The 24,931-nt window shown below is 39.9% G+C and overlaps 1 protein-coding gene across 1 annotated transcript in view; it reads right to left on the bottom strand.

Moving 5' to 3' along the window:
* Positions 1-24,931, bottom strand: part of PRRG1 (proline rich and Gla domain 1) — a 150,961-nt gene that overhangs the window by 29,120 nt on the left and 96,910 nt on the right. The window contains exon 3 of the mRNA XM_036746804.1: positions 6,975-7,135. Coding sequence (XP_036602699.1) covers positions 6,975-7,135 — 161 coding nt within the window. The remainder of the gene's footprint in view (positions 1-6,974; positions 7,136-24,931) is intronic.

Raw genomic sequence — 24,931 nt, 5'->3', positions numbered from 1 at the left:
GCATTTTACAAATATCATATCATTTGATCTTCCCAACAACCCTGGGAGGCAGGTGTTGTTACTATCCCCATTTTTACAGTTGAGGAAATGGAAGCAGACAGAGATTAAATGTCTCACGCACGGTCGCACAAATAGGAAAAATCTGAAGCCACATTTGAACACAGGCCTTCTTGACTTCAAGCCCAGCACTTTATCCACTGGGGGTACCTAGATGCCTCTTCCTTAAGAGGAACAAGAGGTTATTCAAACAAAATCTTATTATCTTTTGGAATCTAACTCAATGGAATTATAAAGAGAATGATTTCATTGAGATTTTTTTTAATCCCACAAGAGGAACTGTAATTTTGGATCATGCTAGATAATGAAATATCATTTATCTAAGAACCTAAAGTTTAAGATATCCATGAGATCTTTTTACCTGGGCCCTAAATCCTAAGTCTGTTTCTTGGACTCCCTGATTCTTACTTACTGGGGCCTTAACTATTGTTCTCTTTAAAGTCTGCTTAATTCCTGTAGGAATTATTTGGACTTCTCCCAGTCTAAAAGACAGATCCTTTCCCAGTTTCCCCAATTTATCCTAGTCCAAAATCTTACCATGATCTATTTCATTAGTCAGGATTTTCCAGTGGGGAATTTGTCCAGGTGAAAGATTAGGGCTTTTAGCATCAGAGTTCTACTACTCAAGTTTGTTGAGTCTCAATACAGGAAGAGGTCCTTATGATTACCAATTAATTACAAGAAACAATAAGTAGTCCCAATAGGCTAACTATTTAGAGGCTCTCCAATGGGCATATAGGTGACCAGTTAGAGTTAAATCTGATCAGAAAAACCATGATATTCTAAGGGTTAATTTCAGGTATGGCTGGCTATTATAAATTAGGTAAAGACTGACACAGGCAGCAACTTTTCTTACACAGTAGAGAAGAGTCCCACCCTGATCTATAGTTAAAAATACCTCATCCTGAGAAGCATGAGAAAACCAAACCAAATAGGGCACCTTTTGTCCAAACTACTAAAATCCCTCTGAATAGATTATCAGACATTTTGAAGTGGATGTCCCATAGGTATCTGAAAAAACACCAAAACAGAAAATATGATTTTTCTCCCCCAACTCACCTCTCTCCCTAATTCCATGTTACTGCTGAGGACACGACCCAAGCTTGGTGTCTTTTTCAATTCCTCTCTTTTTTGAAAAATTAAATTAATTTGTTTAAATTAAAAAGTATTTACTTCTCCCACATCTCACCCTCCAACTGGCCAAAAAAAAAGGAAATAAAGAAAAAGAAAGCTCTTGTAATAGATATGCACCATGATCAAACAAAACAATTCATTTCCACACTGGTGGTGTGTGAAAAATGTCTTGCTCTACATGTTGCGTCACCTCTCTATGTCCTCACCATGAGTCCTATGGAATCAGAGTTTGTCATTACATTGATAAGGATTCTTAAATCTTTGAAACTTGATTTTCCTTATAATATTATTGCTTAAATTATTCTCATGGCTCTGCATCTGACCTCTAGAAATCATTATTAAAACACAAAGGAAGAGTGTCAGAGAGAGAGAGGGGGCGGAGCAAAGACAGCGGCTGGAAAGCAGGGACTTGCCTATAAAAAACCTATAAAAATGGCTCTGAACAAATTCTAGAACTGCAGAACCCACAAAATAGCAGAGGGAAGCAGAGGACAGCTTGGATGGTCACTGGATGAGGTCTATCACGCACGGAGCGGAGGGGAGCGGAGCCCAGCAGGACCAACCAGACCAGGAGCCTGGCGAAACAGGCCCTAGCACCCTGAATCAGTGAGCTGTGGCAGTTACCAGACTTCTCAACCCACAAACACCAAAGACAACAGAGAAGGTTAGTGGGAAAGGCTGTGGGGGACAGAGTTCCCGGTATGGCCACCGCCCCAGGGGTGGCAGGGGTGGTGTAGCTACAGAACTACAGCTGCAGTTACTTCTGGCCCCAGGCCCACCTGGTGGGAGGAATTAAGTGTCGGATCAGAGCAGGAGTGCACAGCCTGCTTAAGATTTTCGTCAGCTCTGGGTTGGTGGTACTCGAGGAAGGAGGAGTGCTGGTGTGGCAGAGCTGGCTGTATAGAAATAGCTATGAAATCAATGGCACATCCCCTCAAGCTTGGAACAAAGTACTCTTTGCTCTACAAGCAGTCATACCCCGACAAAAAACTCAAGGGTCAAGTAAGTTGGCTGGGAACATGGCCAGGCAGCGAAAACACACCCAGATTCAGTCTCAGACTTTGGAACCTTTCTTTGGTGACAAAGAAGACCAAAACATACAGCCAGAAGTCAACAAAGTCAAATAGCCTACATCAAAAGCCTCCAAGAAAAACATGAACTGGTCTCAGGCCATGGAAGAGCTCAAAAAGGAGTTGGAAAAGCAAGTTAGAGAAGTAGAGGAAAAATTGGGAAGAGAAATGAGAAGGATACGAGAAAACCATGAAAAACAAGTCAATGACTTGCTAAAGGAGACCCCAAAAAATACTGAAAAAAAGACTGAAGAAAACAACACCTTAAAAAATAGACTAACTCAAATGGCAAAAGAGCTCCAAAAAGCAAATGAGGAGAAGAACGTCTTGAAAGGCAGAATTACCCAAATGGAAAAGGAGGTCCAAAAGACCACTGAAGAAAATACTACCTTAAAAGTGAGATTGGAGCAAGTGGAAGCTAGTGACTTGATGAGAAATCAAGACATTATAACACAGAATCAAAGGAATGAAAAAGTGGAAGACAAGGTGAAATATCTCATTGGAAAAACCACTGACCTGGAAAATAGATCCAGGAGAGAGAATTTAAAAATTATTGGACTACCTGAAAGCCATGATCAAAAAAAGAGCCTAGATATCATCTTTCAAGAAATTATCAAGGAGAATTGCCCTGATATTCTAGAGCCAGAGGGTAAAATAGAAATTGAAAGAATCTACAGATTGCCTCCTCAAAAAGATCCCAAAAAGAAAACTCCTAGGAACATCGTCGCCAAATTCCAGAGCTCCCAGATCAAGGACAAAATACTGCAAGCAGCCAGAAAGAAACAATTTGAGTATTGTGGAAACACAAATCAGGATAATACAGGATCTAGCAGCTTCCACATTAAGGGATCGAAGGGCTTGGAATACGATATTCCGGAGGTCAATGGAGCTAGGATTAAAACCAAGAATCACCTACCCAGCAAAACTGAGTATCATGCTCCAAGGCAAAATATGGACTCTCAATAAAATAGAGGACCTTCAAGCTATCTCAGTGAAAAGACCAGAGCTGAACAGAAAATTGGACTTTCAAACACAAGAATCAAGAGAAGCATGAAAAGGTAAACAAGAAAGGCAAAGGAAGAATGTCTGTGCTGTTAACTTGCTCTCACCCTGAGAACAGGATCAACACAATGCAGTCCCAACAACCTCTGAGAATCGGCAATGTTGACAAGTGTCTTTCTGCATTTCAGTGAGCCCTAGCATTCTTTCTGAAATCTCATAATGGCATCGTGTTATTTGGGGATTGCTGATTTGTACTTGTGATGCTTGCTTTGGAATATGAAAGAAAAAGGGCATGGCACATATAGGAAGGGAAGATGAAGCAGGAGAATCAGAAGGCAAGAGAGCAGGATGCTTTTAGAATTTTTTTTTGTATGAGCAAATTTTTCATGAGAACAAAATAGATCCAAAAATGGATGTTTTCAATGATTGGCGTGTATCATGTTACAACTGCAGAATTACCCCAATACTTTCTATCGTTGGGAAGAAACTGTCATTTCAGTCGTGTCTGACTCGTCATGACCCCATTTGGGGTTTACTTGCAAAGATACTGGAGTGGTTTGCCATCTCCTTCTCCAGATCATTTTGCAGATGAGGAAACTGAGGCAAAGAGGGTTAAGTGAGTTGCCCAGAGGCACAGCTAGTGTCTGAGGCTGGACTTGAACTCAGGAAAAATGAGTCATCCGGACTCCAGGCCCAGCATGCTATCTACTGAACTACCTAGCCATCCTTAGCACTGTGCTAACCACTTTACAAACATTATCTCATTTAATTCTCATAACAACTGTGAGGTATGTGTAATTATTATCTCCACTTTACAGATGATGAAACTGAGGCAGACAGAAGTTAAATGACTTGTTCAAGGTCACACAGCTAGTATGTGTCAGAGGCCAGATTTGGACTTAGGTCTTTAGGACTCCAAGCCCAAGGTTCTCTCTATCCATCACCTATCTGCCCCGTACTATTAATGTTAACAGCAACAATGCCCTGCACCAAACTGTACACAGTGAAAATTACGATGAAGTGGAACTTTGTAGGACTGTAATTTGATTTGATCACAGCTTGAATCCTGGTAAAAGTGGTTATTGTACTGAGTTGATAATCTGTTATACAAAGAAAAGTGACCATAGGTAACTGCATGGTGTGATGCCTGACACCCAGGGTACCAGAGTCAATTTTAGTTGGCTGTGTAGCCAACTGTGTAGTGTTGGGCATAGTTTTATGGCGGTAATGAAAGGATTCTCTTATCTCCCTTTCTCAACTGTGTTGTTTCTATTTTGAAGGGGAAAGTTCTCTACCTTGGAGACTATGGAGCTGGCTGCTGTACCCTCTGAGTACAAATTATAAACGGGCTGCTCCAAATATTTTCTGACCTTTGCCTAAGATTCAAACAGATGATTTTTTTTTTACTTTGCCATAGGAAGTCAGTCTATACTTTTCAAACTCAAACTCAGCAGGAAATATGTCAGAAGGATTTCCCACTTTCTTTTCTATACTTAATTTTTCTGGACAACAAATTCCCTTTGACAAGTTTTACTGTCACTATACAACCCAGATCTATCAACAATGTTAATGTAAAGTCCATTAAAGGGAAACAACAAGTATGCAGATGGTTGTAGACTAGCTCAGAAGAGCCTAAGGGCCCAAGAGTCCAAAACAGACTACCTGGTGCTCCCTTTAATCCCATACTTCATTTACATGTATCATAAATGAAAAGGGTAAGAGGAGGATAAAAATGAACTGGGCAATGCTAGGTATTTTCACTGATTGCCATGTACTCATGAGCTGTGTACAGGCTTCTCATTTCTAGCCTCAGATAGTCCCATGGGAACATGCCACCAGCTCAAGAAAGAAGAGTGGGTCCTAAAAGACCATCTCTAAGGACATGAAGCATGAATATACACCAATCACTGAGACGGGGCTCACCTCCTTCTCTTCAAAATTTAATTAGCTCACTGATCATAGCTAACCTACACCTTATCAGCTGAAGCTCAGGAAGTAAGTTCTGGGCTGCTAACAGTGGCCCTAGGGCTCCCATGAGAGGCATCAGGGATACAGTTAGACTTGGACTCAGGAGGACCTAAGCTTGATTCCTACCTCAGATACTTACTAGTTATGTGACCTTGGGCAAGTCATTCGGTTACCTTATCTATAAAATGGGGATAATAAAATCTACCTCAAAGAGTTGTGAAGATTAGAAGAGATATGGTATCATTACAGCGAGGCAGATCATCTGGGATGGAGTGCAGACCTCCATGAAGGCTCAAGTACTACACGGAAAGGCAGGATCAAAAACCACCCATAAATATAAGGTAGGAGGAACAATCATGCCCTGGGGTGATGGAATTGGCTACTGTTCTTGTTTAGGGGATAAGACATATTTACAACTCGGTCTATAGACCCTAGTGTTTTTAACCATTGCCCTTTGGGTAGCAGTCGGGGTGATTTGTAACAGTGCCATAGACTAATTCAATGTTTTCCATTACCTTTTCCTTTGACTCACCCTCTCTGTAAAAGCCTGCAGGATAAAGCCAATGGCTTCTACAGCATCATTTTCCAGAACTCAGAGTAGAAGAAGGAATTGTACGGTTATTAATTCTTCCAAGTGTTAGCCTCCTTTTAGACCTCATCATAGCCCTCAAGGATAGTTTTGTATTATTTAGGACTTTTGGTCTTTGCCCCTATCCAGAAGAGGAAACTCCTCCTCCCCAGGGATTTTCCTTCTGTATCCTCCTATCTGGAGACTGCAAACTCTTCACACTTTCCTGGTGCTCCAATAGGAATGAGAAGAGAGAAGTCCCTGAAAATAGTCTTGGTCCAATGCTCCTCCAAGGACCATTTTGACCTCTTTGCTTCATCTTTAGAAGGAAAAAGCACATTGTCCTTGAAAAGACAAAAAGGAGGAGATTGTAGAAGCCAACTTAGCTACCTCCATTTAAAAACTACCCTTTTCCTGTTCCTTCATCCAAAGCAATACTCTGAGACTCTCTTCTCCCTTTTTTCTCAAATTATATGCTTCTGTGCCAAGGAAGATGCTGACTGGCCAAGAAAAGCCAGCCTAATGTAAGTGCCTCCTACATAACCCTTAAGCTTATGTCCTCCCTCAATTTCTGTGTTTTATAGTAGTATTCCTCAATGCAGACACTGAAGAAAGTCTAGATATAGTGGCCTCTCACAAAAGGAATTTTTCCCCCTGTCCGCTAACATCTATAACCACTTTGATCTCATAAAGATTAGGAATTACTTTTGAAGGAAGCAGCATCCCTCAGCTTAGCCAGATTATCTTTTAATAAAACTGATCAATCTTGGCTTCATAAAACAAAGAAAATTTTACCACATAATAATGTTTTCAGGAACAAAGCTATTCATGAGAATAAAGGCTTCCTTCCAGGCTGCAGAGGTCATAACCCAGCTTATGAGAGATTCTGAAGAAATACTGGCAAAAGATTTCTCAATGCTCAATGCTCACAAGGCTATTACACAATTCTTCTTTCTTTCAGAACCACCTTCGGAGCTCCTCAGAAATGTTCAGGTCACAGGCTTCTATTCACAATGAGGAGACAAAGTGACACAGGCTGAGGAAAGCCAGGCTGAGTTTGTATTTCAGCTAGGCCTACTTTTTTGAAATGTAGGATTTCCATATTCAGTAGTATAGAGAGGAAAGACAAATCTACTAGGGAGTATCTTTAATTATTTTCCCCCTTCAATACTTACAGTCTTCACATCATTTTCAAAGGCTTCTCTTGCCTCTTCATAAGTACAAACTTCTTCTTTGCATTCACGTTCAATATTTCCTTGTCTTATCTCTTCCAAAAAACCATTTGCTCTTGGGTAACGTTTTAATACTGAATTGGCTTTCTCTTCAGTGAGGAAAACTGAAAAAGATGGGAAAATAGAAACACACTTCAAAAAGAAATTGGTTTTAAACATTCAAAATGAAAACTGATGGCTGAAGTATTAGCACTCAGTGGTCCAAATCACTGAATCTCAGGGGGTTCCTCCCTACCTGTGCACATAAAAAAATGTCACTGGTGGCTCACTGGCTATGGAGAATGGCATAATTCATTGTTTTTAGCACACTTTTCCTGCACCATACAGATGTCTCAATGCAGCACCAATAATGACAGTATAAAAGATGAGAAACTGGAGGTTAAATCTGAATAAATAAATCTGAGAACTGAATATGATGGCTTTATGAGTCGATATACCCATCCATTCATGTAACAGAAAATCGAAGCCTACTTTTCTTGTAATTTAGATTTTGCCCCAATTTAGTCATCAATAATGAACATTTTTAAATGAAATTCTAGAACCCTTAAAAACAGAAACCCAGAAAAGCCAAATAAAATTAATCAACAAACATTTATTAAGCACCTACTCTGTGCCATGCACTGTTTTAAGAGCTGTGGATATGAAAATAAATTAAAAGACAGTCCCTGCCTTCCAGGAGCTCACAAATCAACAAGCATTTTTGCTATGTTTGAGACACTAAGATAAGCCAGGACAGCAAAGAGAGGCAAAAGTAGACCTTACCGGAGCTCACAATCTAATGGAGGAAGAGGAATGGAATAAGCATTTATATAGCACCAACTATGGGCCAGACACTGTGCTAAGCTCTTTACAAATACTGATATGTGATCCTGACAATAATCCTGTGAGGGGCCTGCTGTTATTACCCCCCGCTTTATAGTCGAGGAAACTAAGGCAAAATGATTATGTGACTTGCCCAGGAGTAATGTCCAAGCCAGGATTTGGATTCAGGTCTTCCTGAGGGAGACAACATGTAAACATGTAAACATGGTAAAAAACCATGTATAAACAAGACATATACAGGGTTCATTGTAGGTAACCTCATGGGGAAGGATGTAGCATTAAAAGGAATGAGAAAAGGCTTCTTACAGAAGGTAGGATTTTATCTGATATTTGTAGTAAGCCAGGAGGAAGAGACAAGGAAACGACCAATGAAAATACATGGATTCTACTTCTGGGTAAATTAGCTATTTTTTCTGATCCTCACAACCTCTCAAACCTCTCCAAAATAGAAATCATGCACCAGAATAAAACAATTTTAGCTATTTTCATGGACAAAAACACTAAGAACCCAAATAAGGCAAAAACTCAACAAATTAAGAACAGAGAAGGCTAATCTCTAATCCTGATCAATTCCCAAAGTGCCCGCCACCTCAACACCTCCCCACCTCTTGGCAGCAAGGCTCCAAAATTTGGCCCATGCACTTGTGACAGAACTCAGCTCTGTACTCTAGCTTCCACCTCAACCTAGTGCCACTGAGTTCCTGAGTGGTATTACTCAATGATGCAACAGAACTAGGTTAGAGAACTGTGGAAAAGAGGGAACCAGATCAGGACATGTACGTGGGGCTCTGTGAGGCTCCAAAATGTCTGAAAGAAAGCACCAGGCTGGGACTACATCTGTCCTCTCAGGAGTCACTTGGGGCAGAAAGCTGGAGTGGTTAAATGAACTGGCCAGCAGGAGGGAGGCTGCTTTGAAATTTAGCCCCAGGGGAAATGCCCTCCAAGGGAAGAGAACATATAAAGTGAGTAAAAGGAGGAAATAAAGGAAAAAGACTAAAATTAACAAATACTTAAAGAAGAAAACTCTATTGAAAACCTTTACCAGAAGCAGGTAAACCAACTGGGAAGACAGCAATAACAGGAAGGGAAATGAACTGCAGATCAGGGAGGAGAGATCAGGGATCTTTGAATAAGTATTGTGAGTCTGAAGAAAATGAATCAACACCAGATGAGGAGATTCTGAAGAGAATCTGAAGAGAAGATGGAACCACAAAGAGAAAATGAGTCAACACCTGATGAGGAGATTCTGAAGAGAATCTGAAGAGATTCTGAGGAGAAGATGGAACCACAAAGAGCAGGATGTTCCTGGATGGTTTATAAAAGAAATAAAATTTGTGAAAGTAGAATTTATGGCCCACACAGCAGAAATAACTGGCAGAGTAGGAAAACATGAATCCACAGTAGTAAGTCTCATAAAAGAAACAACAGAGAGGACAATTGATTGTGAATGAAAATACATGAAAGTAAAGGACAAGTTAGAGGAAAAGAAAAAAATATATTTTTTTAAAAGGCATGTTCTCCATTCTAGCAAAACAAACTGATCTCCAAGAAAGGCTGTGTACATAGAATTTAAGGATTACAGGTCTTCCAGAAGAATATGTGTTTACAAAAACACCTCAATACCACAATTCAAGAAATAATACAAGAAAACTGCCCAGAATTCTTAAGTGCAGAAGACAACAAAAAGAATATACAGATCATATCTAGAAAAATATAATCCCATACAGCAAACACCAGGACATGTAATGGTTAAATTTAACAATTAAACCGGCAAATGATAAATTCTTCAAGTAACCAGGAAAAAGACCTTCAAATACAAAGGAAAGGAAAGAAAATTTGAAAAACACAAAACTATTCTGTACTCTCTCCCAGAAATCAGAGGAGAAAATTGAGTTACAGATTCCAATGAGCAAAAGAGCTCAAGATGTAATCCAAGGTGACCCATCCCACAAATCCAACGATAAATGAAAATAAGTGGGTGTTCATTAAAGAGTCATTTGAAACATTCCTATAAAGAAAACTGGAAGAAATTATTTGCTTCTCATGTATACCAGACAGCAGGAATACAAGAGGACCAGAGTAACCAAAGACAACCGACAACAAACTAACAGAGAGCTCATTAAAAAAAAAAAATTGTTTCTCAATGTACACCAAGAGACAGTGGTGAAAACAGAAGTCAAATAGAAGTGGTGAAGAATTAGATCACAGAATTTGTTGTTGTTGCTCAGTTGTTTCAGCTGTGTTCAACACTTTGTGACCCCATTTGGGGTTGTCTTGGCAGAAACACTGGAGTGCTTTGCCATTTCCTTCTCCAGCTCATTTTACAGATAAGGAAACTGAGGCAAACAGACTTAAGTCACTGGCCAGGGTCGCCCAACTAGTAAGTGCTGGTGATGAGATCTGAACTCATGAAGATGAGTCTCCTGACTCAAGGCTGGCACTCTATCCACTGTGCTACCAATGTGCCCAAATTACAAAATGAAAGGGCACATAAAATGAAGTAAAAGAAAAAAACAGAGGGGAGTATGAATTGTTCCCTCATCAAGTCAAAAGTTAATAAAAAGTTAATAAAAAGGCTCATCTTCCTGAATTCATATCCAACCTCAGACACTTGCTAGCCGTATGACCCTGGGCAAGTCACTTCACCCTGTTTGCCCCAGGTTCCTCCTCTGCAAAATGAGCTGGAGAAGGAAATGGCAAACCACTCCAGTATCTTTGCTAAGAAAACTCCAAATGGGGTCACAAAGAGTCAAGACACGACTGAAACGACTGAACAACAACAATAAAGAATAAGGCATATCAAAAACAAGAGGAGGCCAAAGGCAAGATCTACAAGGGAGAAATAGAAACTCTTTAGACAAAAGTACTCAAAAGAAGTACCTCGAAATCTCTACTTCCATGAAAATGTATCATCAGTTCAGGAGATAGGGTGTCATGTACCAAGAATAGCTACAAGGCCTGTATCACTGGATCCTAAGATCATACGGAGGGGAGTAATATGCAAGAAGACTGGAATGGTAGTAAAAGACCAGGTAATGAAGGAGTTACTTGCCAAAGGGAGGATTTTATACTTTGATCCCACAGTCTAATAGAGAGTCACTGTTTCACTGACCAGGGGTGGTTAGGGGTGTGACATGATCAGACCCGTACTTTAGGAAGATCTTGGTAGCCGAGGAGAGACTTAAGATGGGGAGAAACCGAGAAGAGGACCGCAAAGGTCTAGGGATACCATGAGACCGGGCACCAGTGTGGTCAGTGACAGTATCAGAGGAAAGAAGAGGGAATGTTTGAGATATGTTACAAAGGTAGAATTAACAGTAGCAACATATTACATACAGGGAGGATGAGAGGTATCATGTTGATAGATGACAACTCAGTTTATACACCCCTGCTTTGACCTCTCTCCCAAGTACTGGAAACATCTACCTCTTACTACCCAAATCGTCAAACTCAGCATCTTTGCCCCCTAAATCTTTGATTTTCTAATTTCTGTTCATGGTGCAATTACTCTGCAAATCACCTTATTTTTTTTTTTCCAAACGGAAAGTTTAAATTATCAGCTTTAAATTATCTACTGACCTGTAGGTTTACGTACCAGTAAAAAAAAAATAAACAAAAAGTAATAAACAGTTTAAAGGGGTTATTTGCTCTATATGTTACTAAGAACTTGCAATGAGATTCACGGTGCATAATTTTGAATTTGAATGTATCCATGATACTTGATTGTAGATATAACAGGATCCTAAATTAACCACAGCCATAATTACCAGAATATAATCTTAGGAGAAAGGAGAACTTGGAATATTTAAAAAACTCTCCTTATTTTCTCCTCAGAAATCTCCTGATTTCTGTTTCACCACTGGAGCAAAAAATTTATGAAAAGTAATCAGAACGATGATCCAGGTTTTCTAACCAACTGACCATGGTGAATTTTGACTGGTTTTCCAAGATATACTATCAAAGGAGTTTATTTCTTAAAACTTTTAAACAGGAGAAGCTGACTCCGACTCCTCCAGGCCTTGACTCCTTCCACCCCCAGTTTCCTGTTCCTGGTTCCTGAGCTGTTGCACTGACAGCAGTCATTTGTCCACAATATAATCTCAATTGGAGGGCCCCCTTTGTATCCTGGATTGAATACTTTAAATAACATCATAATACTGACATTTACACAGTGTTTGCAAAGCTTTTCACAAATCTGATTTGATGCTTGCAAAATCCATGTGTCACAGAGGTAGAAGGTGTTATCTCTGCTTTGCAAATGAGGAAATTGAGGTTCAGAGGGATAGGTGACTTTATCATAGTCACAGAGGACCACAGAGGAAATCTGTATCCCAAATGTCTGCTGACTCCATGTTAAGCACGTTTTTCAAATACCTTGTGCTAAAAGATATTTTCACCACAAGGCATATTCTCAAAAAGATACCTAGAGGAGTTAACTTTTTTTTTTTTTTTGCATCAGAGCCTCCCTTTAGCAGCCTGGTGAAACCTATGGACTCTTTCACAGAACAATGTTTTTAAGTGCATAAGATGAAATACACAAGATTGCAAACAAACCCAAATTTAAAGACAAAAAATAAGTTCAAAGTCCCCAGGTTTCAGAACCCTAGCTGACCAAGGAAAGCAGAAAGCTGGGAAACAATTATTAAAAAGTGTCTCCGATAAAGAACTGAGTAAAAATGATAAGAATACAAGTCATTCCCCAATTGATAAATGGCCAAAAATATGAATAGGCAGTTTTCAAAGATATCAAAGCTATCTATGACCAAATTTTTAAAAATGCTCTAAATCACTATTGATTAGAGCAATGCAAATTAAAACAACTCTGAGGTACCACTTCATGCTTATCAGACTGGCTAATACAACAGAAAAGGAAAATGATAAATGTTGGAGGGGATGTAAATAAGCTGGGACACTAACGTGCTGTTGGTGGAGTTGTGAACTGATCCAACCATTCTGGAGAACAATTTGAACCTATGCCCAAAGGGCTATCAAACTGCATATTTCAATACTACTACGAGGTCTGTATCCCAAAGAGATTTAAAAAAAAAAGAAGGAAATAAAGAAAAAGGGAAAAGGGCCTATTTGTGGTGGCAAAGAATTGGAAATTGAAATCAACTGGGGAATGGATGAACAAGTTGTGTTATCTGATTGTAATCAAATACTGTTGTAATATAAGAAATGATGAGCAGCATGATTTCAGAAAAACCTGGAAAGACTTAGATGAGCTGATGCAAAGTGAAGTAAGCAGAACCAGGAGAACATTGTTCACAGTAACAGCCATATTGCAAAATGATGAACTGCAAATTACTTAACTATTCTCAGTAATACAATAATCCAAAGGACTCATGATGAAAAATACTTTCCACCTCCAGAGAAAGAACTAAATGTGCCTGAATTCAGATTGAAGCATGCTATTTTTCACTGTTAGTTTTTTTTTTTTTTAGTGGGTTTTTTGGTCTGTGTTTTCTTTCACAAAATGACTAATATGGAAAGATGTTTTGCATGATTGCACATGTATGACCTATATCAAACTGCTTACTGTCTCAGGGAGGGGAGGGAGAGAGTTTGGAACACAAAAATTTTATTTAAAACAATGTTAAAAATTGTTTATACATCTAATTGAGGGGGGAAAAAAGAACCCTTGCTGTAGAAGAACCATTCTACGTGTGATGGGCAAAATAAATAACCATCTATGAAAAGACTGTTAAGATCTGGGACTTGGTCCTTCCAAAGGGGAGAAGTAAAATATTGGGACTTCTGGTATTCATTCTCCTGCATGTCTGTCACTCCTTCAGTGTACTGTTACAATGCTTTTATTTATTCTCTTAACAATTGTTTTATTTTCTTCATTTGTTTTCCTGTTTCTGTTTTAGTTTACCTCTATCTTCCCTAGTGCAGCCTGAGACAGGCTTCTCACATCCCCAGGCCCAGAGCTGTTCTGTAGGTACCTAAAGCAACTGAATGGCGAAGGTTCATTAGAAGACCTTAGAGACCTTGCAACCACAGGGTGGGGAGCAGTAGGAGCAGCCTCTGCAATGTAGACTAGCTTAATATTTTCTTTAAAAATACTGACACCATGCTCAAAACTTAATTATCTCAAAGAATTTAAGTTTCAGGTCATTGATATAGGTTTTTGGCAGTCCAAATAGTAAAGGAACCCACATGAGGATTCAACAGTGTCCCTTTCTGGTTTCTGACTGGTAGACCAACATGATGCAGGGAAACCAAGCTGAATCAATTCAAATCTATATTCATTTTGACTATGTTTTCCTTAACACATCTGGGTAACCCTCCCACACCCCTCCATTTTTGCTAACTGATGGACATTCTTAATCTCATTCTGTCCAATCTTGACCCTGAGCTGCAGGATGGGGAACCTGTGGCCTCAAGGCCACATGTGGCCCTCTAGGTCCTCAAGCGCAGACCTTTGATTGAATCCAAAACAGAACAAATACCCTTAATAAAAGATTTGTTCTGTAAAACTTGGACTCAGTCAAAAGGGCGCACCCAGGGACCTAGAAGGCCACAGGTTCCCCATCCCTGTAAAAATTAGAGTCAGGATAATTGGAGTCAGGCCAATAATGACACTGCAACATAGTTCTCAGGAAGCTTGTGCACCAAGGATCCATAAAGAAGCCTGAAGCCAACTTTTGGAACTCTAAAACTAGGTCAGCCTGAGCCAAAGCCACATGCTGCGACATGGTGAATAATGGAACCTGACAGGGCCACACATAGCGGGGAGAAACAGTCAACTACTGATTGATAGGAGGAGAAGGAGATAGAGAAGGACCAAGATGAAAATTCATTGCAGGCCAACAGGAGATATTCATAAACCAGGAATTCCAGTAGAGAGACTACTCTTAAGCACCCAATTCATCCTGTGGCAGCAGTAGTATCCAAGCTACAAAGGGAACAGGGCCAAGTATCTCCTCAGAATCTCACTGTTTTCTGGGATCACAGAGACTAAAATAAAATAAAAGGAATGAAGGGGCTGAGGATGAATTTGCCCCATACTATAAGTTTTTAAAAGAAGAAAAAAGGGGAATAGAGAGAGAAGAAATAAGGAAAACAGGCAGAAAAGGAGAGAGAAGATGGTGGTTTATGAAGAAGTAAGAGAAGGAAAGCAAATAGTCAGAAGTAAAACTTTGCCCTCTGAGAATGGGTCATAAAGGGGGGACCAAAAGGAGAAAACAAAGGATAAGAACCAGCAGTCAGGAAATGAAGTAGCTGAAGAGAGGAAGGGCAAAGGAGTGAGATTAAACTACTTTAATTATAGATTACTAGTGTTAATGACATTCCTTCTCTTTTACCACTATGTCACTTACTAAGGTAGGTGAAAGAGTAGAGAGGGGAAGAAAGTATTTGGATTTGACAAAGGGAAATGAAAACTTAACCACTGTAATTATGAATGTGAAGGGAAAGAATTCACCCATAAAACAGAAGAGTATAGCAGAATGGATTAAAAAGCACCATCCAACAATATGCTATTTACAAGAAACACTTTAGAAACACAAAGATTCACAGCTTGTTAAAATATGGGCCTGGATGCCTGTAAGTAAGGAGGATTTTGCTATACTTTTTAGAGTTTAATTTCTCAGGATCCAAGGCCATGGCACTGTATAGTTTCCAAGTGCTAGATAATAACTCCCAGAATAGCCCCAAGGATCCTAGATAGTAATTCCCAGAATCATAGTGACAGACAGTCCTACTGAGGCTGTGCCATGAGATATAGGGGTGACATAATTGACATTTGCTTCTCACCCACCCTCCCTAAGAAGTCAAGCAATTCAACATAGGCCACATGTGTATCATTATGTATAATCCTTCCACAATAGTCATGTTGTGAAAGACTAACTATATTTTGCTCCTTCCCAACCCATTCCGCTTTATTGAATTTTCTCCCTTGACCCTGTCCCCTTTCCAAAGTGTTTGTTTTTGATTACCTCCACCCCCATCTGCCCTCCCCTCCATCATCCCCCCTTTTTTTAATCTTCCTCCCTCTTCTTTCCTGTGGGGTAAGATACCCAGTTGAGTATGTATGGTATTCCCTCCTCAGGCCATATCTGATGAGAGCAAGGTTCACTCATTCCCCCATCACCTGCCCTCTCCCCTCCTCCCACAGAACTGCTTCCTCTTGCCACTTTTATGTGAGATAATCCACCCCATTCTCTCTCTCCCTATCTCCCTCTCTCAGTATGTTGCTCTCTCATCCCTTAATTTGATTTTATTTCTTTTAGATATCTTCCCTTCATCTCCAACTCACCCTGTGTCTGCTCTCTCTCTCTCTTATATATAAATATATATATATATGTATGTATATGTATATATGTACACACACACAGATATATACATACATACACATTCACTTATATATATATACATAAACATGTACATATATATATGCATATTCCCTTCAGCTACCCTAATACTGAGGTCTCATGAATCATACATGTCATCTTTCCATGTAGGAATGTAAACAAAACAGTTCAACTTTAGTAAGTCCCTTGCAATTTCAGTTTCTTGATTACCTTTTCATGCTTCTCTTGAATCTTGTGTTGGAAAGTCAAATTTTCTATTCAGTTCTGGTCTTTTCACTGAGAAAGCTTGAAAGTCCTCTATTTTATTGAAAATCCGTATTTTGCCTTGGAGAATGATACTCAGTTTTGCTGGGTAGGTGATTCTTGGTTTTAATCCTAGCTCCATTGACCTCCGGAATATTGCATTCCAAGCCCTTCGATCTCTTAATGTAGAAGCTGCCATATCTTGGGTTATTCTGATTGGGTTTCCACAATACTCAAATTGTTTTTTTCTGGCTGCTTGCAGTATTTTGTCCTTGATCTGGGAGCTCTGGAATTTGGCAACAATATTCCTAGGAGATTTCTTTTTGGGATCTATTTGAGGAGGTGATCGATGGATTCTTTCAATTTCTATTTTGCCCTGTGGCTCTAGAATATCAGGGCAGTTCTCCTTGATAATTTCTTGAAAGATGGTATCTAGGCTCTTTTTTGATCATGCCTTTCAGGTAGTCCAATAATTTTTAAATTATCTCTCCTGGATCTATTTTCCAGGTCAGTGGTTTTTCCAATGAGATATTTCACATTGTCTTCCATTTTTTCATTCCTTTTGTTCTGTTTTTGAATATCTTGATTTCTCATCAAGTCACTAGCTTCCACTTGCTCCAATCTAATTTTTAAAGTAGTATTTTCTTCAGTGGTCTTTCGGACCTCCTTTTCCATTTGGCTAATTCTGCCTTTCATGGCATTCTTCTCCTCATTGGCTTTTTGGAGCTCTTTTGCCATTTGAGTTAGTCTATTTTTTAAGGTGTTGTTTTCTTCAGTCTTTTTTTCAGTATTTTTTTGGGTCTCCTTTAGCAAGTCATTGACTTGTTTTTCATGGTTTTCTCATATCCTTCTCATTTCTCTTCCCAATTTTTCCTCTACTTCTCTAACTTGCTTTTCCAAATCCTTTTTGAGCTCTTCCATGGCCTGGGACCAGTTCATGTTTTTCTTGGAGGCTTTTGTTGTAGGCTCTATGACTTTGTTGTCTTCTTTAGGCTGTATGTTTTGGTCTTCTTTGTCACCAAAGAAAGAATCCAAAGTCTGAGACTGAATCTGGGTGTGTTTTCGCTGCCTGGCCATATTCCCAACCAAGTAACTTGACCCTTGAGTTTTTCAGTGGAGTATGACTGCTTGTAGACTAACGAGTTCTATGTTCCACGTTTGGGAGGGATGCACCAGCTCTGCCACACCAGCTCTGCCACACCAGCACTGATCCTTCCCCAAGAACCCCCAACCGGGACTGGGCTTAGATCTTCAGCAGGCTGTGCACTCCTGCTCTGATCCACCACTTAATTCCTCCCACCAGGTGGGCCTGGGGCCAGAAGCGGCAGCAGCAGCTGTAGCTGCCCCACCTCCGCTGCCCCTGGGGCTGGAAGCAGAACTGGGAACTCCTTCCACGCGCAGCTTTTCCCACTAACCTTGTCTGCAGTCTTTGGTGTTTGTGGGTTGAGGAGTCTGGTAACTGCCGCAGCTCACTGATTCAGGGCGCTAGGGCCCCCTCCACCTGGCTTCTGGTCTGGATGGTCCATGCTGCTCAGACTGGGTTCTGCTCCACTCCGTTCCCAGCTCCCAGCTCCCAGCTCCCAGCTCCGTGTGGGATAGATCTCACCCAGAGACCATCCAGGCTGTCCTGGGCTGGAGCCCTGCTTCCCTCTGCTGTTTTGTGGGTTCTGCAGTTCTAGAATTGGTTCAGAGCCATTTTTTATAGGTTTTTGGAGGGATTCGGTACGGAGCTCATGCTAGTCCCTGCTTTCCAGCCGCCATCTTGGCTCCCTTTTAAGATTCTTAAACACTTCAGAGAAGATCAACTAAAGTAATGTACGAGACTGCAAAATTGTAAGAGTTTAAACCAATGGCTTTAAACACAATCTATACAGGTGCATATTTTGCCACACAATCAACACTAGAATCTCAGTAATATCACAAATAAAGGGCACTCCACTCAGCTAAAGTATCCTTTGAAAGCGGAGGAGAGAAATTCCTGTTTCTCTAAAAAGGTTAAAGAATGCAACGTGTCTGGCTAATTGCCATTTACGTGTAAATACACACACATAACTTCCCCTGATGTCAACACATAAACTCAAATATTCCAAAAACATCTATGATTTTATTCATGGATGTACCTCCTCTAGTTACCTGAAGACCCTCCCATTCCTTGGTAAACTTATTATCCCCACTCTCCCTTTTCCTGTCCACCTCACGCCCCCAAAAAATCATCTGGTGAAGAGCTTTTTTGCACGATCTTCTTAGAAAAAAGACATAATAATGTTGCCCAAAATTGTACTCAAAGCCTTCTCAGTTTGGTAGGACATAGCATAGCTTACACTTTCCCATGGTAACCTTCAAAAAACCAGGCTTACCAACAAACAATAATGAAATATCAGAGTAAAGTCTTAGTGGAATTTGGAGTCACTAGATAAGACTATATACAGCAGTTTTAAGAAATGTAAATGCAAAGTACTTTGCTTAAAAGCTACATTATGCCTTTTATTTTGAAGTGTTCATTCATGACTCAGAAAGCAATTTAAGATCTTAGAGCACTGTTGTTATGATTAGATTATTAGAAATATAGGTCATGATCTAGAGGACACTTATCCAGCAAGCTCAAATGTGCAAGACAAAATCTAGAAACATGAATTAATGCAGGAAAGAGGTCTCAAGGCATTCAAAATACCTGGCACCAAGTTAATGCATTCTACTCATTGAAAGTCCTTCAGTAATTACAAAGGACTCATGATAGCAAATGTTGTCCATCTCCAGAGAAAGAACTGATGAGTCTAAGGATACTATTTCCACTTTTTAAATTTTTTGTGTTTTTTTCTTTTGGTTTCTTCTTTCACAACATGACTATTATAGAAATGCTTTACATGATTGTACATATATAACCTATATCAAATTGCTTACCAGCTTAGAGAGGCAGAAGGGAGAAAACTTGGGACTCAAATTTTTTAAAATGAATATTAAAAACCATCTTTACACGTAATTGGAAAAAATAAAATGCTATTTTAAAAAAGAAGAAGATAAGTTCTTCAGGCTCTCACTTAGACTCTCTTATTTTCCACTGAATGTTACCCATTGTTTGTTTAAATAGTTTTCCATCCCAACAGAAGCAGCAGCAAATTAGGAATAAGGGAAGGAGGCAAAAAGTAATATCATAGCAAGAGGAAACCCAATATTTAAATAGTTCTGCCACCTCATTACCTTAGGAATTCCCCTATAACCTTTTTATGCCCATCGATCCTGTGTGACTCTTTGCCAAGTCCTGAAACTTCACCAAAAGGGATTCATTTGCCATGTTGGAGGCCTACCTTGTTTTTACTTAACATTGCGAGGGTTAGATAGCAATAGGGCATTTGACTGTCTACCTATCCTTGGTCTTGCCGCACAATCCAGCTCCTCTTCCTATCATAAAATTCGCTGATGAAACCTTTTAATCCTCTTCTTCTTTGTTGTTTCTTTTTGGTTATTATATTACAAACTGCTCGTGACCACCATGTACTTTTCCCTATAAAACACTCATTTCTAGTTCCAGAAAATGAATTCCATTTGTTGCTGCCAAACGAAGTGCTGGTAAAAGGTTACCACTGAAAAGAGGAGCCTTTCTCTGGATGCAGATAACATCTTCCTTCATATGCTTTCATGGGTTCCTTGGGATGAATAAAGAGCTTTGCAATTTCCCAAAACCAATCCAGCTAACTGTCTTTCTCTCATTCATCTCTGGGCCCAATTCACTGTCCATATGAGCTGTTCCAATTGTATGTATGATATATATAGCGTCCAAAGAAAACTTGATGAAATTTGGGCAATAAACATTCTACATCCACTTAGTCTTTCCTTCGTACATGGTCGGGCCAAACTCCTTTAAGGGGGCTCTGAAATATTCTGAATATTGCTAAAATTGCCACAGTGTCACCAGCAAACAGAAGGATTTGGGGGGATGCTTACCATCCACATGGAAGTCCTTCTGAAACTAGATCTCTTCCAACATAATGGCAAATACCTTGGATGAACATACAATCTCCCTGTTCATGCTTCAACTGATGTTAATTGTCAACTGCTACTTGAACATGGTTTCTTTCTGTAGTTAAAGGAATCTTAAATGATTTTGGTATAAGGATGGGAAACACCTTCTGCTAAAGGAGGCTACAAGATCACGTTTTTTTCCTACCAAATCAAATGCCTTTCTGCAAGCAACAATATGCACAATGGGACGTTATGTTTCCTGTATCTTTCAGCTAACTGTGAAATGGTAAAGATGTGGTCCATTACTGCAAAGGCCTATTTGTTCTCTTAATGGAAGGCGCAAAGATGGCACCCTGTTAGTTCAATTTGAATTGGGATGAAATGAAGCACTTGGGAGTCATCAAACAGTTAACAAAAGGGATTTATGTAGCTATAGCACAGAAAGGATAGCAGCAAAGCCACATTAGCACTTAGCTTCCGTTTGGGCAGATGCAGTCTCCTTAAGGAAAGATGGCCCGAGGGGCAGGATATGTTAACTCCCAGGGTCTTGGAGCATCCACCAAGTCTGAAAGGGCTGGATTAGACATGGATGTGGCTTTTATACATCTAGGTGACCAGGAAGACACATCAACGTAGCCTAAGGGTACTGGGACAGAGGAAAATGAATCCCCTGTTGGGCAGGTTGGGTAACTTGGAGAACCATGAATCTGACCCATTCTGAGATAGTGAAAGGCACAAGGAAACCCTGGTGGGTATCAGTACTATCACAGAACCCTTCTTAGAATAATGGTTTGTTTTTTTAAAAATTTATGATTAAAAGAAATGCCATATTTTCAAATTCAGTAAAAATAAAGATGTAATTTTTTTTTCCATCCAAGTTGATAAACTCCTTGAAATCCATTGTACAGACTCCAGGTTAAGAATCCTTGTCCTAGATTCATGCACAGGTGACTCCCAAAAAAGATTTTGTATAGATTGGAAAGTAGGACTGTATAGGTCAGTGATTACTGATGTTTCCTCAGTTACCTTTTTTCAGTATTAAAAAGATTTGAGGTGGGTTTTTTTTTTTATCCATACCTTTAGCATCTCCTACTTCCTCAGATATCTCATACACAGGTCCTTCAACACCCTCACCATTGTATGGCCTATATGCATTTGATTTAACCCAGCTGTTTTTGCCACTTTTGTTCTCTTTTGGGCCTCTTTTACTTCCTCCATCAATATATCTGGTACTGTAGTATTCTGTTGTTGTTCAGGCCCTTCAGTCACATCTGACTCTTCATGACTCCATTTGAGGTTTTCTCAGCAGAGACACTGCAATGGGTTTGCCATTTCTTTCTCTGGCTTATCTTTACAGGTAAAGAAATTGAGACAGGGGCAGCTAGGTTGTGCAGTGAGCGGACCACTGGCCCTGGAGTTAGGAGGACCTGAGTTCAAATCTGGACTCAGACACTTGACACACTTACTAGCTGTGTGACTTTGGGCAAGTCACTTAACCCCAAATGCCCTGCCTTCCCCACTCCCAAAGAAAAAAACCCAAAAAATAAACTGAGGCAAACAGGACTAACTGACTTGCCCAGGGTCACACACCTAGTGGTGTCTGAGGCTGGATTTGAACTCAGGAAGATGAGTCTTCCTGATTGCAGGCCCAGCACTCTATCATAGCTATAGTGTGACGGTCCAAGTATAGTGAGAGATTCCATTGCCTTTGGTGGGGGAGGAAAAAAACTATTAAAATATTTTTTTGCAAGGCTTTTCCATTTTTCTTCCATTTGGAATCTTCTATTTTTGTTCTTAAATATGCTTATTGTTCAGAGCATGGTTAAGTTTCCCTCTGCTCTTCCTGAATGCAGAGATAAGCTTTAGGTGCCCCTGGAGCATCTCTGGTGCAACCTGGGAAGCTTGAGTCTTCTTTTGCACTGGCTTTTTTATTTTTTAAACTATAACTTCTCTTTAGGTTTTCTAATCACTTTTTGGTCTGGCACTCTTTAAATATTTGCTGGAATACATATTTGACACCTGGGATCCTCTGCAACTATTTCATACAGTATATTTAAGGTTCAACTCTACTAAATTGTAAAAACCAATCTCAGTTCCAAAGAAGTGATGATGAAACACCCTTCTGTCCTCTCAGAAAAAAAGGCAGGGAAGTTACAGAGGCGGGTGATGGGTGCATACTATCAGATGTGGTTAGTGGGTCTACTGGTTTTGCTAAATCCTTTTCTTTATTACAAAGGACTTTTAATGGATTCAGTGTGGGTGAGGGGAACAGATAAAGAGAAATCGCTGGTATAAAATCAAAGGGCATCAATAGAACTAAAACATAACATTAGGAGTGAGGCAGGCAACATTTATTCCTCACTTTTTCGAGCACTGTACCATGAAAAAGAAAATTACTGGATATGGGAGACATGTCTGCAATTGAAAGGACATATAAGAGTGAATCAGGAGATTACTAGCTATCCAGCCTTGGATAAATCATTTTGGTCTCCCTGTTGTTAAAATGGGTGTGTTAGACTATATGGTAGATGTTTAAGTTCTCTTTCAGGCTCTACCTTCTGGGATTCTATGACAGAGAATTGTATTTATAGCTAAGAGTGAGGTGCAGTTAGCTGGCTAAATGTGAGCATGTGTGAGGTGGTCATTTAGCTAGACTTGTTTGGCTTTTTCTTTGCTTGCCAAAACAGAATAAGAAGGGAAGGGAAGGGTAAAAGATTTTATTAAGCACCTACAATGTGCCAGGCACTGTGCTAAGCACTTTACAAATATGAATTCATTTAATCCTTACAAAAACTCTGTAAAAGAGGTGCTGTTATTATCACTATGGTCTATTTGAAGATACTAAGGTGGACTTGCCTGGGATCACACAGCTAGTAATTTCTAAGGCCACATTTGAACTCAGGTCTCTCTGGCTCCAGGCCCAGTGCTCTACCCACTGTACCACCTAGGTGCCTCTCAAAGGAAAGTCTCAAATATTTCCTCCCCACCCACCCCAGTTCTCAAATATACAGGAACATTATGGAATGGCTTTCTCGCAGGTTATGTTTTTCTGACACTCTGAACATAGTCTTGTAATATCTGCCAAGCTCTGGCCTGCTTTCTTTGAATCGAGCTCTTCCTTCCATTGTAGGGTGTTTATGTTTTGTTTGGCAGCTAAGCAGGCTGTGACCACATATAGAGAAATTTAATTTCCCAATGAAGACAAAGATTCAAATACGAACTTTTTCTTACTAAGAAATAAAGGATGGAGACAAATAACAATGCCAAACTTTGTTTATTTAGGTACCATATGCTGGGTAGCATGGGGAGGTAGAAACACCATTGGAAGTACAGATTCTAAAGATTGGAGTTCAAGCCCCAGCACTACCATTTACCGACTGACAAAAGGCAAGGTTGTGAACCTCTCTGAATTTCAGTGTCCTTATACTGTGAGCTCCTTGAGAGCACACACTGTATTTTGCCTCTTTTTTTGTATCCCCAAAGCTTAGCCCAACGCCTGCCATACAGTACAGGGTGTTTGATATATGTGTGTTGACTTGACTTGTCCTGGAAACTGGATATGACGATACCTGTGCCTGTCTCAAACCACAATACTTGTACCTGTCAAAAGCAGCTCTATTTGTCTTAATTCCAAGGAACCATATCGTTTGCCCTTCTCAGGATAAGATTAACTAAAGTCTCATCACCAGGAAGACTGACTCAGTTTGATGCTCAACATCTTCTCAATCCACCCTCAGTTGCTTCTCTTCTCCAACTGGAGAGCTAGAGGGCAGAGCACTAAACCCCTCCCAAGGCCTTTCTTTATGGAGGGGTCACAATCTTCCTAATAATTCCATTTTCCATCAACAGCTCTTTTTGGGTTTGAATCCAAGGAACTCCTGCTGCCCTTCCTCTTCCTCTTTTTAGATTCCTTTTGTGTAGAGTCTTCCACAATTATGTGATAAGCTCCCTGAAGGCAGGGACTGTCTCTTTTTCATATTTATACTCCCAATGCTTAGCACCTTGCCCGGCACACAGTAGGCACTTTACTTACTGAATTGCCTACTATGTTCCAGGTACAATTTCACTTGCAGAAGGAATTGAGGAATGAGACAATGGCTGTGAAAATGTAACTTATACCTATGTAAACTGAAAGCTGCAGCTAATGGGGGGGGGCATTATTAAATATATATTAAATATGAGGGCCTAAATGATATCGAAAGTTACTTTTCTTACCTAAGACATTGAGAGTTAAAGGTGAACACAGCCAAAAGTACGGATATGATACAGTGGCTTTACTCTTTACCAAAGCTAACCCCTCTATTTGTTCATTCTATCCAGTCTCCTCCAACAGATTGCTCCCTCTGTCATCCCCATTCATCACTTGTTTTCAATCTCTCCCTCTCTATTAGCTCATTTCTTACTGCCTATAAACATACCTGTGTCTTCTCTATCCTGAAAAAACCCCTCACTGGATCCTTCCATCCCCTCCAACTATGATCTTAATTCTCTTCTACTCTCTTCTCTCCTGCCCTTTCTAGCTAAATTCCTTGAAAGGGCTGTCTACAATAAGTGCTT

Source organism: Trichosurus vulpecula, chromosome 2 (assembly GCF_011100635.1).
Source record: "Trichosurus vulpecula isolate mTriVul1 chromosome 2, mTriVul1.pri, whole genome shotgun sequence".
In the NCBI taxonomy this organism is placed as follows: Eukaryota; Metazoa; Chordata; class Mammalia; order Diprotodontia; family Phalangeridae; genus Trichosurus; species Trichosurus vulpecula.
The sequence above is the reverse complement of the archived record's forward strand: the minus strand, read 5'-3'. Positions and strand labels throughout refer to the sequence as shown.